Below are 16116 nucleotides of genomic sequence, written 5' to 3' on the forward strand. Positions count from 1 at the left end.
TTAAGGTTTGCTGGGTTTGGGGACTTTTGAAGACCAAGGGAATAGGGTTGGTATGTTATCAATCATGTATTCTATTTTCAAAGTGAAATTGGGAAATTTGCAGTTACTCTGATGATGCTCCATATAACGGATGGTGGCTATTTCTGCCTGTGGACTGGGCTATGCAGGTCAGGCAGGAGCCTCACGTAGCCCTGTTGAGGTATTCAAAAGGAGACACAGGCTGTGCCAGCTGATCACAGTCCCTCAGCTCATGCCATTTTATGGTGATGGTAGATGTAATTCCAACTCAATGTACATGTTATTTTTAAAATTTATTTTATTACTTTATGATACAATTCCATAGGCTCTTGGGTTTCCCTTTCCTTAAAGATTTATTCTTTTTGTTGCAAGGTCAGATTTACAGAGAGAAGACAGAAAGATGTTTTGTCTGCTGGTTCACTCCCCAAGTCTCTGTAACAGCCAGAGCTGAGCCAATCCAAAGACAGGAGCAAGGAGCTGCTTCTGGGTCTCCCACATGGTGCAGGGTCCCAAGGCCTTGGGGCGTCCTTGACTGCTTTTCCAGGCCACAAGCAGGGAGTTGGATGGGAAGTGGAACAGCCAGAGCAAGAACCGGTACCCATATGGGATCCCAGTGCATGCAAGGTGAGAATTTAGCCACTGGGCCATCATGATGGGTCCTACCTGTTACTTTAACAGTTAACATGCTGGGTTCAGAAAAAGCTGTTTGCTTTTTATGATTTAAGGGAACACTGCCTTGGCACAGTGGTTGAGCTGCTGCCTATCATGCCAGTATTGTGTATGGGTGTTAGTTTGATTCCAGGCTACTTCACTTCTGATCCAATTCCTTGCTGATGAGACTGGGAAAACAGCAAAAGATGGCCAAGGTACATGAAGCTCCTGGCTCGTGTCTTTGTCCTCGTCCTGTCCCGGTTGGTGTGGGCACGTGGGGAGTGAACCAGCAGATGGAAAATCCCTCTCCTCCTCTGTGTAGCTCTGCCTTTCAATTTTTGATGAAATTAATTTAAAATGTGAATTGTAATCAGATTGCAATGATAAGGTTAATTCAGGAAGTTCATAAAAAATTTAGTTAAAAGATAATTTGATTTTTGTCTAAAAATTTGAAATCCATGCTTGGGAAGTTTTCAGAAAGTTTATGGAAGTATGTGTTAAAGAAAGATGTATGGGTTTTTAAAAATGTTGGCACCAAAATGAGCTTATCTTTTAATTGCATATGATTTCTAACTTTTTGTTTTCTTCCATTAATTATAATTTTCTCCCACATATTAAGCAAAAATTCAAAGCTAACAGCCATTTCCTTGAAATACCACTTTTATATTTCTTATGTTGCTATATTTCTGTGTCTACATTTTGGCTAGTAATTTATGTAGTGATTGAAAATTGAGTTTTCAAAAATTCAATATTTTAATAGAGCAGATTCTAACAAAATCAAAGAATAATAAAGTCAGGGCTCCATTAACCAGAGTTTCCTGTGCAATGGAAAGACTTCTTTCAGGCCACATCTTCCTGGGTGAAACTGCTCTGCTCTTCTCTGAGTTTAATTTTGTAGTCATTTTGATAATTGCTTGGTATATTTTTCTGGCTCCCGGTGCTTTTACATTTCTCAGTCGCAAAATGCTGGTTCCCAAAGGCTATTCTCTTGACATATTCTACAAATGTTTATTCGTTCCTTGCAGAGGACTGGGCACCTGGAGTGCATCGCTGCTTCTGGTGCTGCCAAACGGGACCTGAAGATGAGCAGTGGGCATTATCAGGAGAGGCAGATCGCCAGCAGGGAAGGTGTTGCTGCCAGTGCACAGGCCTTGCTTATACCTCTCTGAACCATAGGCAGCATATGGAACTTGGGAGGAATCTGTTTCTAGTCAGAGCAGAAAACAAACGGCAAATGTAGCTTGTTTAATTTGAACAGAGTTTGGTAGCAGGACTGTTCATCAAGATATGGACAGTGTATAGAAACAGGAGGGGCCTTACAGTGTCCTGGACTGAGTAGCAGCTTGGTGTGGTTATCATCACCTGGATACAATAACTACAGTCTCAAGGGGTGGGGAGTGGGCTGTGTGCTGAGGGCCCCTTAACGAAGCTGCGGCCTCTTGTGAAGGAGTAGCGCACACTGGCTTAACCTTGCTGCTGCCCATCTCCTGCTTGCCTGCCGTGTTGGCCACATGCAGCTACAAGCCAGAGGAGTGCAAACTCATGGATGTAGTCCAAAAGAGTAGATCTTGGGTAGTGAGGGATGCAGAAAACAGGAATGTTATATATATCTATTTAGTAAGTAAACATCTATAGTAATGTATATAATATTTAATATATAGTTACTATGTATATATGTATATGAATATATATATATGTATTGATTTTAGAGGGAGAAAGATATTAAGAGTAAGAATACACTTCTGTCAGTTTACTCCCCAAATTCCCACAGTGACAGAGGCTCAGGCTAGGAGTAGATAATTCAAATTGGGTCTCCCGTGTGAAGGTAGAGAGCCAGTTATTTGGGCCTCCCATGATTTACTCAGTAGCAAGAAGTTGGAATTAGAAGATGGAGCCAGGCATGTCAATATAGGATGTGCACATCTTCACCACTGTCATCACCACTAGAGCAAACACATGCTCTAGGAATTCACAAAATTTTTAAGCTGGGGGAGATTTTGAGAGCCAGTCCATTCCTCTTAATTCCCAAATAAAGTCAGAAGCTTGTTAGTGGCAGAATTGTAATCATATCTAAAGCATCTGGATCTTCAGAATCTCTGTACCATCCATACCATTCTACTCAAATTAATTTTTTTTATTATTTTTAATTCATTAATTACATTGTATCATGTGACACAGTTTCATAGGTACTTGGATTCTCCCCACCCCTCCCCAAACCCTCCCACCATGGTGGATTCCTCCACCTTGTTGCATAACCACAGTTCAAGTTCAGTTGAGATTCCCCCATTGCAAGCATATACCAAACATAGAGTCCAGCATCTTATTGTCCAGTCAAGTTCAACGGCTTCTTAGTTATACCCTCTCTGGTCTGAAGGCAGAGCCAGCAGAGTATCATCCCGATCAATTAAAAGCTCCAACATACCATCAGCAAAAATTTACATCATTATGAAATTAATTGACATAGTAATGAGTAACCAATATATTAAAAGTAAATGCGAGTTCTTAACCACCTTCTGTGACCACCTCATTGACATTTCAATTTTAGTTTATACACACATATAACATACATAACATAACATGTTATACATAACATCATATCATCTTAAATTAATGCAAACATGTGGTATCTGACCTTTTGGGATTGGCTCATTTCCCTCAGCATTATGGTTTCCAGTTTGGCCCATTTGGCCACAAAGAACTGCATTTTGTTTTTTTTAATAGCTGAGTAGTATTCCATGGAGTAGATGAAACATAGCTTTCTTATCCAATCCTCTGTTGATGGGCCTTTTGGCTGCTTCCATGTTTTTGCAATTACTGATTGTGCTGCCATGAACATAAGAGTGCATGTTGGTTTCTCATAAAACAAGTGTTCTAGATATATTCCTAGGAGTGCTATTGCTGGATCATACGGTATGTTGAATTTGAGTTGTTTGAATGTTCTCCATACTGATTTCCATAGAGGCTGTACCAGCCTGCAGCCCCACCAACAGTGGAGTAGGGTTCCCTTTTCCCCGCAACCTCGCCAACAAGTGTTGTTGGTGCTTTTATTCATGTGGGCCAGTCTTACTGGCGTTAGATGGTATCTCATTGATGTTTTAATTTGGATTTCCGTTATTGCCAGGGAACTTGAGCATTTTTTCATATGTTTATTTGCCATTTACTCAAATTAATTTTGAGGAAGGGAAGAGAGGGAAAGAAATGAGAGTTAAGTTTCATTGTGATTAATACCATGGGTGGATTCTCAATTCATTAACATCTAAACATTAAACATTAAACATCTAAACATTAGATGTTTAGAGGGGCTTAAGTGAGTTCAGAACTCGATTATGATTGCTGTACTGATGGGGATACTAGACCAGAACTGGTGTGTTACGTTAGAGAATGTGGGTTTGCATTTGGAATTTGCTTGACGGCCAGCCAACTCTAATGGGGCAGGGTTTTATTTTTCTGTTGTTGATTCCAGCCTGGCTGTGGTGCTTGCTTTGAGGTCTGGTCTCAGACTAGTTTTAAACCTAGACTCCAATGTGAAAGCTGCTTTATATGTGAGATACGCATGCTTTACCAGTACAAACTATATTAGCGTTTCGAGACGGAAGGAAAGCATGCCAACGTGCATCTCTTGAGTAGGCATTGATTTACACATGCAGATAAACACACAGAAATGTATGCCAATGCCATCTGACTGCATGGATGTAGGAATGATCAGCCCATAGTACCAAGCAGTTAGAGCTGGAATTGGTGTTGACAGTATTTCTCCACTTGTTACTGCTCTGGGGAAATGAAGGACCTAACAGTGCCTGTTTATCAGTGGCAACTCATTATGAGAGTGGCAACTCATTATTGGTATTGTTTGTTCATTAAAGTCACTAACAAGTGCTTATGGAACACTGGCCATATGTCAGACACTTTGCTAAGTACTGGAGGGAGGAAAAAAATGTAATCCCCAACTCTTCTTATTAGGATTTGCCAAAAAAGAAGGAAAAATAAAGCCGTTTATCAGCAAAACCAGCAGGAGTTGGGTTCTGCCTTCTTTGTACTTCTGTATACTTTTCCCAAATTAATGGTGATATGTGGATTCCAAATCTAACCAATGATACACATGAAGTTGTAATATTGTGTAAAATTTAGTGGCTGATGGGGGCTGCAGAGGGAGGGAGTCGTTATTGGCTAGCTCCTTGGATTTCAGATGTATTTCAAATATTGTTTTTATTAGATGTCAGATTGTTACTTACAGGATTTTTGAAGCAGCCTATTTCTAAGGTCAGTGGAATTTGTGCTAAGTTAGAGTGGGAGGTGGGAGGAAAGCAGCTGTTTGACTCCTTTCTAAGCAATTTAAGTCAAAAGAAGCTCTATGTCTGCCTCTGAACAAAATATATTCAGTTTCAATGAATAAATATCAGCTACCTGCTATTTGCAAAATGCTTTCAAGTAAATTGTTTAATATTTGCAACCATTCTGCTTGGAGACTGTAATCCCCATTTTATAAGGAAGAAAATGAGGTCCAGCTTATTTAAATTACCTTCTCTTCCTTTCTCCCAAGATAAGGGTCAAAGCCAAGATTCAATTCTAACTCCTTGGGCTTCAGCTACCTGCTTGGCTCATTGTATCCTAAGGACGTTCTAAATAATGTATGGTCTTTTTTGCATTTAATCTGTTGTTTTCATTCCTGTTTCATATTCAATTTCCTGTGTTGCATTGGGCATGCTCTATTATGACTCCTGTCATACGATGCTGTGATTTCTATTTCTTTGCCTTGGCTGCTATAAGGCTTTGTTTTGATTGGATCTCATTTACTATTGGGTACCATCTTCTAGTACATTCTCTGGCATGTGAAAAATGATAAGCTTTTGTCAAATGAGACAGTCTTCACGTTAATTCTGAGAAGGAAGTTAGTATCAGATTTTTACAGATGAGAATCAGAGAGGTAAATAAATTGATGCAAGATTATACAGCAAGTGGAGAGTAAGCAGTAAACCCATGTTCATTATGCCTAAAGCTTGTTTCTCTTCACTATAACACAACATGGTTAATACTGCTGTTGGGACTGAGGTTGGTAGCACAGGCTTTGTTGAGGAATGCAGTGGCTTGAAATGTGGTTGGGACAATGGATTAGTTTAGTGGTGGTGGGGACCTTTTTAAAATATAACATTTGGAAATCTGAGGCATAGGCTGTGTGTAGATCAGACTAGCAATGTTTTTAGGTAAGTGCCTGTAGGTTTGGGGGTCCATCCCATACCGCTAGCTCTCCAATGTCCCCTTGGTTTCCTCCTCTGACTTCCTTTTCCATTGAGATTTTTCTGGTGTCCTATTCCTGTGCTCTGGCTTTGCTCATCCCTCCCACCCCCAATTTCACTGCGTATCCCTGCTATATCACTTGGTGACAAACCAATGTTATTGTTGTTATTATTAACACTGGAAAATGCTATTTTGCTGTTAAACTAATGCATGCTATTGCTCTAATCTGCTGCCATACAGTAATAATCAGAATCAGGTTTCAGAAGGTTTACATTTCAGTGGGGCTGCCCATACTATCCTTGGAGGCATGTAAATTATAAGAGCCATGTGCAGATGTTAGGGAAACCTTGAGCACTTTTGATGTATGCTTTTTGCAGAATATTAAAGAAAATTGGTGCATATTTGCTGCTGGTCAGAGAATAATTATCTATGTATTACAAATTTCTATTAGAATGCATACATGTAAAGTGATTTATAATCTCTATTATCTGTATAGCCCTTGTGTCAGGCACTTGCGGACAGGAGACGTGATACTTCTGCTTTGTGCAAATGGAAGAAAAAGAACAGCAGAGCCGGAAGGACCTGAGCTTGGGAAAATTTTGGAAAACAAGGAAGGAGTGCAGGTGATAGATGGTAGTTCTAGGTGAACCAGCTAAGGACAAGAAAGCTCTTACCCAGTAAAATTGTGAGGAAAACATGACATAAATGTCTCTCCTTTGATGGCCCAATTGCTAGGGCCCCTGCTACCATGTGGGAGAAGTAGATGGCGTTCCTGGCTCCTGTCTTTGGCTTAGTCCACTCCTGTTCTAGCCATTTGGGGAATGAACCAGCAGATGAAGGATCTCTCATTCTCTGCCTTTATCACCCTACTTAAAAAATGTGAACATTTTTCCAAGGAAAATAATACTGCCTTTGTCCTTGATAGTTATGACACTTTATCCCAGAGGTCTAGGGAGCCAATGATCTGAAGACGGATGTCTGAATCTGTATGACATAGGAGGATTTGATGGGTCAATTACTGGCTCAAACATTTCAGTCACCTTTACCTGTGTATTTCCCCTTTATCTCTCCTGCTTTTTTCTGATGAAATATTTTCCCAGAGATAACCAAGGCTTTGTTTTGACTTTCTGTTAACATGATTTGCTAAGGTCATGACATGGGGAGATGTGTTTGAGCCAAGCTGTCTGTCCACAGGCGTATGTTAGGTAAATTACTACTACAACAGGTCCAAAGAATACTCCTTATTGCCATGTAGGTCACCAAATTCAAAACATGTATAGTTGTTTAACCTGGCATTTAAGATTCTGATTGAAAAAGGAGATGTAAGATGCCATTGTCCTACAATGGGGTGTATAGGCTTTATCCCAGCTCTGGCACTAGACACCAGGTTCCTGTTAGTGCAGGCTCTGCGAGGTGGTAGTGAGAGCTTAGTTGATTGGGTCCTTGCCACCTTTTGATAGACTTGGATTGTGTTCTGGACACCTGGCTTTGTTTCTGAGGCCGGGGAGATGGGTGGCACTGTTAGCATTTAGGGAATAACAAGTGACAGTGACTAAGTCTATTTGCATATTGCCTATCTGCCTCTTTCTGTCTGTCTCACAAAGAATTCAGCATGTTTGTAACATGTCCAGGTAGATATTTTTCTTGACTGATTTCATAGGGACATAGTCTTGGAACCAGTCTTAGAATCCTCACCTTATCAAAATTTTTTACCTTGTTCCCTTAGAAAGAAAAGCAGGGGCAGTTGAGTGCAAAAGCCCCCCAAAAGGGTAATGGATGAGAGAAAGAGAATGACAGATAACAGAAGTATTAGCTTCTGAGTCTACTAAAATTAGGTGATATTTCTATAGATCCAGATGATAGATGTTTCATTAGTTGCGCAGATCACTGGTGTAGTTAGGACTGGAACAGAAAGGTGGCATTGTATTGAATTTGCTGGAGGTACACCTGGGTCATCTTGGATATGTGTGATACATTTATTGTATTCATTGTCTATGCTAATCATTCTGACCCAAGATCACCTCTTTGCTTCAACATTTGCCCTGATCTCCCAAATTTTAATTTAGAAAGTACAACTTAAAACCCCAAATTGACTTGGAACTTCAAATTTTAAAAATGCTAATTAAAAGTTATTTTGGGTCTGTTCTGCAGAATTGAGTTAATCATATTTCTTGGTAGATGGCACACTTTCATGTGTTCAGTTGAGGACACTGTGCTTAATGTCTTTATGTACCACTATACTTCCACAGTTTAGATAAAGTACATGAATTTCTTTTAAAATTTTACCACTATTTCATTGAGGTTTCCTTGAGGTTGTTGCTTAGTTTAGGAGAAAATAGAATTTCATGTATCATGTTATCACATCCATGAATGTGGTATATAGCTACATTGTTCAAGACTTCTTTCACTTCCTTTTTCTCTGTAGATATCTTAGTAAGACCTTTCTGTGTTAATTTTTAAGTAAGAGTTGTTAATTAGAAGAAAGGTGTTGATGTTTTTAAAGTTATATTTAATAAGCTTGTACTCATTTGAATATTTTAATTGTCTTAGGTTTCCTATTCTTAAGTGTTTTTTGCTCAACATTTATTAGTTTCCAGTAGTACTGACAACACTAAACTAGTTTTTTTGTTTTGTTTTGTTTTGTTTTTACAATGTCAACGGGCATGGTGCCAAAGGTTTTCAATATACAACTCTGTTAGGTCAAGACTCATGATCTCCTTCACTTCCTGTATTCAAACATTAACACATTTTCAGATTTTTAGAGTTTTGTGTTTTGTTTGCTTATTTTCTTCCTTTTTATGGTTTATTTTGTTAAGTGGTCAATTCAGTAAGTGAAAATTACAGTTAAGCACATTTACTTACAGGATTTTGAAGTAAAGTGTTTCAGTTCTCTAGAAATTCAGATATTTAGTATTTTCATTTTCATTTTTTTTTCAAAGGATTGGTTTCCATTTTGAGTTCTTTAACCTTTAGAGTTATCTAGTTGCAAGTTGTTTAAAAAAGGTTTTGGATATGTGGTATTTGCTTATCCAGTTTCAAAAAATTATTTGAAAGGCACGGTCATGTATACACACAGAGAAAGAGAAATCTCTCAACTGCTGGTCATGGCTGCCACATCTGGGCCAGGCTGAAGGCCAGGAGCCAGGAATCCCATCCTGGTGTACTGTATGAGTGACAGAATCTTGGAGCCACCCTCAGCTCCTTCCTGAATGTTTTAGCAGAGAGTTGGATCAGAAGCAGTGCAGCTGGAGTTTGAACTAGTGTTGTGATATGGGACATTATTATCACCACAGTGGCTTAGCCTGTTGAGTCACATTCCTGGTACCCCTTTTGCCTCTGTTGCATGTGTGTGTGTAATTTTTGTGAGAGGGGTAGTGCTCCCATCCATTGCTTTATTCCCCCAGAGTCTGTAATGTTCAGGGGTACCAGAACCAGGACCTGGCCACACAGTCTGGGTTTCCCCTGTTGTGGCAGGAATCCAATTACTGGAATTATCACAACCGCTTCCCAGAGCATTTACAGGAAGCTGGCCTTAGTATCTAGAGCTGAGAATCGAACACAGCACTTTGAAATGGGAAACAGGTGCCTCACCAGATGTCTTAATCACTGGGCTAAATGCCTTCCCCCATATCTTTCATTTCAAATTTAATTAGAAAAATGAGTTTCGGGTGTCTCTCTCTCTCCCCTTTCTTTTGAGAGGCACCCCACCTCCTGGCTTCCTTTCCAGAGGTGCTTCGCCTTCCCTCCCTTCCCTGCTCACCTGGTCCCTTTGCAAATAACCTTTTCTGTCTGCAAAAGAAAAAAAAAAGAAAAATGACAGTTTCATGTTGATCCTTTGGAAGTTGCTGATGTGTGAGGGTTTAATGTTTCTGTACAACACAAATATGTTTTGTATTTCTAGGTAGATAGTTTAAGGTTCTGTCACTCATACTTTATTTTGATCTTTTATGTCACAGTTAATAAGGTCTTTTATGTATTGATTTTGTCTTTTTGCCCATGGAAATCTTGTCACTTTATGTATGTCCAGTCCATATTTTTAGATTCATTTATGTCCATGGCTCTGTTGCCTTCTGGGTATTAGTATGTGGCATTTCTCATTGTGCCTTTTGACAATTGTGTGGATATTACAATTCTGATCCCATTTCCTGAGAGGATGTATCTTCTTGACTTAACGCTGTGTGAATCTCCTTTTTTCTTCATTTTTGTCACATGATAGAGCTTAAGACCTGTGCATCCCAATGTCATGTCTTTATTGGTGGCTTGGGAAATGGCCTGATGGATATGTCTGGCATTTTTAATCCTAATTTTACTCCCTGCCTATCATATTCCGATCATGCTTGTCTTAATTGAATCATCCTGAGCCATGTCCTGCCTGCATTAAAGAGTGGCGCTTGGGGATTTTGAATTATCTATGCAGTGACGTCTTATCCTGTCAGTTGGGGTCTTCCCAGGACTTGATTTATTTTAAGGACAGGGTTGTTTCTTTTGAGTTTGCGGTGAGCCACGTGTAGACTGTGCTGTGGTCACCCTGTGCTGGTCACAGGCCTGATGATGGGCAGTGTGGTCCTGTGCTTGGTGGAGTTCTGGGGGTCCTTCAGCCCACACTTCCAGGAGCAGGAGGGCCATGCAGGTGAGTGTCCAGCCCCCTAATCCTGTCACTTTTTGGCTTGTCCTGCTTGTACACACTGGTGTCGGAGCTCAGAATGCTGTAGGTAAGCTGAGCACGCTGACTGCCTTTGCTGGCCGTGGCCTGAATGATGCTTGAATTCTGTTACGTGACTGGTAAGCTGTCAGTGCAGTTTGCAGCTACCCTGAGGCCATGATGTGACATATTTTTCAGGAAGTTATATCACTCAGGAAGCCAGTATCTTTTACCCCCGTGCAGTTCCTCTTAACATTCCTGTCTGCTTCTGTCTGCTGTTCTGTTGCCCCATCTCCCACACGCTCACTTTGTGCCTTCATAAATAGTGAGGCTCCTTGAACAGCTTCTATAGAAACTTAAAGGTAACAGCCTTTGAATCTGTGGTTTTTTTTTTTTTTTACTCTTCAAAGCACTTCCCTGGACATATTATCATTTGATCTTTACAAAACCCTTTCAGGTATGTAGGTTAGGTATATTATCCTAATTTCACCAATGACAGAAAGAACTGATTAGTTGAGCTGTCCATGCTCAGAGACTTTGCTGATATGGAGCTGAGTTAAAACCCAGGTGGGCTGTGGTTGGTGACTTTCTGTTCATTTATCCACTGAAGGCCTCAGAGGGAACAAGTGAGGGTTTGGGGTCAGACATATTTGGATTTGTTACTTAGTACCATCCCTTGTCAGCTATGTGATGTTGGCAACGTAGTTAACCTTTCAGAATGTTGTTTCTAACACCGGGAAAATTATGACTTACAATGTTTTTATTGGGACTTAATGCATGAAGATTACCTTGCAAGTAATAGTATCTTGCACAGAAACAGTAAGTTAAAACTATTATTGTCCACAGCTAGTCAAATATTGACAGTTTTTAAAAAAGATTTATTTTGTTAATTTGAAAGGCAGAGCAATAGAGAAGATGGGAGAGATACTTGGTTTTCTGGTTCACTTGCTAAATGGCTGCAATGGCTGGGCCAACTTGAAATCAGGAGCCTGGAATACTGACTGAGTGTCCTACATGCATAGGTGGCAGGAGTCCAAGTATTTGGACAATCATCTGCTTTCTCAGGCATATTAACAGGGAACTGGATCACAAGTTGAGCAACTGGACCTTGAACTGGTCCTAATATGAGATTCTCATGTTGTAGGTGGTGACGACTCATGGAATCAAAATGCCAGTCCCAAATATTTGCAGTTTTATAGATAGAAATTCAGTAGTAGTGCTTTGATTACTGTTTGAGTTTTTCCTTACGACATAAAAGGCTCTTTTAGGCCACAAGAATGTAAATTGAAATAAGGTACATAAAGGACCAATAGACCGTGGTCCTGGGAAGTGAAGGTGGGACAGACTGTGGCACCTCAGCACCAAGAATGCTGTCTGCTAGCAAATAGATGCTCAGTAAATGCTCACTAAGCTGAAAAAAACCCCACAACAAGGCGAGTATCAACTAGATAAGACAGGCAGAAGTAACTCTGTAGTTGTAGTAAAATATTTGTGTTTGTACAGACTATGATGAGAGCTCAATGGAAGGAATGCTCACTCCGGGTACAGGGCAGCACAGTGGAGAGGAGGGGGCAAGCTTCAGAGAAGAGACCAGCCTCGAGACTAGTTGAGGTGTGGCTGAGGAAGGAACCAGAACCATTTTACTTGTTGACTAGATGCTTTTGCTCAACAGCCCCCTTCTAACGTCTGCAGCCAAATGTGTATTCAAAGCCATCCTTTTGTTTGTGTCACAGTCCCTCTGCTGCCAGGTTCTCCCATAATGTATTGCTTTGTAAAGTGCTTTGCTCTATACGCCGCATAAAAGAGATGCTCAGTAAAGCCTGAGTCTGTTCTTTGAGTGTCACAAGTAGCTGTTGCATAACAAAGTGTAATGTAGTGTGTGAGAAGGAATAGAAGTGCACAAGAGATACTTCAAAGAGAGCAAATAAAACATCAAAGAGGAAGAGTGCAGAGTGCATTTAAGTTAATAAACTGTCATGGCAGAGTGGACCATTTCTAAATGTGGAAGAATTGAATTTAGTGACTTGCAACTGTAAGATTAGAATCCCATTGGAATGAAGTTAGCTGCTAGTTTTTCCAAATTCTACATCTTTTAGTTCTCCTTGAGAATCAGCCCTTGAAATTAAACAGGTTATATTCACATAAATACATGTACACAAGGATACTTTTAGTTCCATTTTGTATGAATGATTTAAAGATAAGTTTAGCGGCAAGCACTTAGTCTAGTGGGTTAGATACGATTGGGATGCTTGAGTCCCATACCGGAGTCCTAAGTTCAACTCTCAGTTCCAGCTCTTGACACCAGCTTGCTGCTAATGCAGAAACTAGGAGGCAGTGGCAATTGCCCATGAAATTGGGTTCCTGCCACTCAAGTGGGAGGCCTGAATTGAGTTGCTGATTCTGAGCTTCAGCTTTGGCCTCATCCAAAATCTAGGCTTTGCAGGTATCTGGAGGGTGAACCACTGGATGGTAGTTCTTTATCTCTGTCTCTTTTCCCCTGTGCATCTCAAATGAATAATTTTTGAAAGCTACATTAAGATGGGTGTTAAAAACTTTTGACATCAATATATATGAGGATCTTCTACAAGTTCATAAAGTGTGTATTATGGAAAAGTTGTGCATGGATTTTGCATATTCTTATAGCTAAATAATCTTATCTTTTAATTCATGCTTCCTGCATTTAAAAAATATCGTGTGCATTTTATTCACAGCTGTTATTAAAAAAAGTATTGATTTTTGAGAGGTGCACACACACACACACACACACACACAGAGCAAAACAGAGCAAAACAGAGCAAGACCAAGAGCACACTACCACTTGTTGGTTTACTCTCCAAAGACTAGCAAGATCTGAGAACTGAGTCCAGGGACCCAAGTACTTAAGCAATCACCTGCCAGCCCCCAGGGTATACATTAACAGCAAGTTGGAATTGGGAGTGGAGTTTGGACTTAGAACGAGGCATTCCAATGTGGGATGCAGGTATCCCAGCTGGCAACTTCACTACTAGGCCAAATACCAGCTGCTATCCTCAGCTCTTTGAGGTGCTTCTGCTGTCCTTCTGTCTCTAGAGATTCAGTGCTGCTCAACTCTCCCTCTAGTAACGCTTTTCTTGAAATTCTGGGAGCAGGAAGTTAGTCCCAGTTCACTTGCCCGTCCGCCTGGCTTTCAGAGCTTATGTAATCATCAACACGGAGACAGAAAAACTGCAGGTGTGAATTTGGCCCAGACTTGAACCACTAAGCTGCAGCCCCCTCAGTCACAAAAACAGAAACAAGGCAGTTGATACTAGGTCTCCTTGTTGGCAGTGTTGAAGGATGAATATAACAGCAAGGGTTTCAAAATATTTGCTGCCAAAACTCAGATGGACTGTTGGGTTTCTTCAGCCACAAAATGTCCTTGGTATCTTAGACCCAAATCACTAGTGCCCTTTGCAGGGGATCTTCTCAGCCTGAATACATTTCTTTTTCTTTGGTTATTGAACACTTCTGCACCATGCTTATTTCTTGGTTGGCTGCATTCTCCATGTTTGTTGGGCCCCAAAATCTTGGCCTTCTTCAGACAAGTAAAAGATGTTAAGTGGCATTATGATTGTATGCAATCTCTGTAGAAGAATGAGAATGCTTGCTCTGATTCTGGAAGGTGCCATTTGTAGCATTTTCCCTAGAGTTATAAAGATGCCATGTTCATGTATTGACATGTTGGTATTGCAATGATGTTGACTTTGGGCCATTATGTAACTGTTTTGAGTTTCAGTCTTCCTTTTTGAGTAATGGGAACAAAATGTCTAATTTATCGGGTTGCCATGAGCACCAATAAGATTGCATATGATGAAGTGCTGAACATCACACACACAGCATGTAACAGCTGTGGAGTAATTGATTATTTAAAATAAATCAAAGCAGCATTAATAGAACCAGTTCTGTTGAAGTAAAGACAGTGCTTTGAGATAGATGAGAAACATAAAAAGAAATGATCGAGGCTTATATTCTGTAGAGTGTTATGTCTTTGGTCTGAATCATAGTGTAGGATTTAGAGGCATATGTGGAAATAGTAAGGCATGGGTTCTCTATAGGTAAAAGCTGATGAACTGTAGGAAAATATGGAGACAGTTATTGTTGAAGTCATCGCTACATAATGCTGTTGGGAAAAGAAATTAAAAACCTCTCAAAGATGGTTTCAATATCACAGGGACTATTAATAGTATTTGTATAAGATACAATAATTGGGAGCCTAAGCAAATCAAAATAATACTGTTCTTTCCAATGCAATAATATGAAAGACAGTGTGGTACAAGGCAATAGAATACAGATTGTAATATTGTGGTTGGAAGATCTGGGTTCAAGTTTGTTTCACTTATTAGTTCATGGTCTTAGGAAGATCATTTAGCTCCTTGGAATCTTAACTTCAACCTCTATAAAATGAGGATATAACTTTTTTCATTAATTTTTCACAGTAACTACTGGGGTTATCTTGAGAATCAACTGAAAGGACTAATTAAAAAGATAATCTAGGTACTGCTGGTTCTTAATATTTAATATTAACAGAAAAATATTAAAATGGTAGCTGAAGAATTTTCTGGCTGTTGTTCCTGAGGGAAACTTGAGCAGAAGGCAGCAAAGTGTGGGACTTCCTAACTGTGGCTTGCCACATCCATCTTCTGTTGCTGGCCTCTGCTGAGCCCATTTTACTGGTCACTTTGCCCAACTTCTACTAAGAGCAGTTCAAGTACATGATGTCAGCAGAGAACCAGAGCCGCCTCCTGGACACCCTTGTGGGCATGCACTTGGCCTAATCACCTGGCAACCTTTGTAACCTCTGTCCCTCTGTTGTGTTTTTGCAGCTGGTGGCTACAGCAGTGGCATCTTTGTCTTTCTCAAAGGTATCTGAGGATTTGAGAAGTTTCTTTTCCTCTGACCCTGCTGAGCAAACATAAGAGATAAGAGAGGAGATTGATAGAAGTTGGGTTGGATGACCAAGGAAGGGAGCTATGATCCTTGACTTGCAGTACCGTGCCTCTTCACACACAAGCTGTGCAGCACTGGTCTTGTCTTAACTAGGCTCTTTACTGTCTCTGTTTCCAGGGAGTCGAGAAGTTGAAGATGAAGTTCAGAGCAGAGTGCTGTTCTCTCAAGTTCTGGTTGGTGTTGGCTGTCCTGGCCGTGTCAGGCAGCAGAGCTCGTTCTCAGAAGAGCCCACCCAGTATTGGCATCGCTGTCATCCTTGTGGGCACTTCAGACGAGGTAGCCATCAAGGATGCCCACGAGAAAGATGATTTCCACCACCTCTCTGTGGTGCCCCGTGTGGAGCTGGTAGCCATGAATGAGACTGACCCAAAGAGCATCATCACCCGCATCTGTGATCTCATGTCCGACCGGAAAATCCAGGGGGTGGTGTTTGCTGACGACACAGATCAGGAAGCCATCGCCCAGATCCTCGATTTCATCTCAGCACAGACTCTCACCCCCATCCTGGGCATCCATGGGGGCTCCTCGATGATAATGGCGGACAAGGTAAGAGTGGCTGAAATGGGAGGAGCCTGGGGTGGATAGTGGTCTGTGTTGAGGTCTGA

General features: G+C 40.7%; 1 protein-coding gene across 1 annotated transcript in view; it reads left to right on the forward strand.

Moving 5' to 3' along the window:
* LOC131478093 (glutamate receptor ionotropic, NMDA 2B-like) overlaps window positions 1-16096 on the forward strand; it is a 119685-nt gene extending 103589 nt beyond the window's left edge. The window contains exon 2 of the mRNA XM_058655684.1: window positions 15629-16096. Coding sequence (XP_058511667.1) covers window positions 15647-16096 — 450 coding nt within the window. The 5' untranslated portion in view covers window positions 15629-15646. The remainder of the gene's footprint in view (window positions 1-15628) is intronic.
* The last annotated feature ends 20 nt before the right edge of the window (window positions 16097-16116 follow it).

The sequence above is a fragment of the Ochotona princeps genome, chromosome 27 (genome assembly GCF_030435755.1).
Source record: "Ochotona princeps isolate mOchPri1 chromosome 27, mOchPri1.hap1, whole genome shotgun sequence".
Classification (NCBI taxonomy): Eukaryota; Metazoa; Chordata; class Mammalia; order Lagomorpha; family Ochotonidae; genus Ochotona; species Ochotona princeps.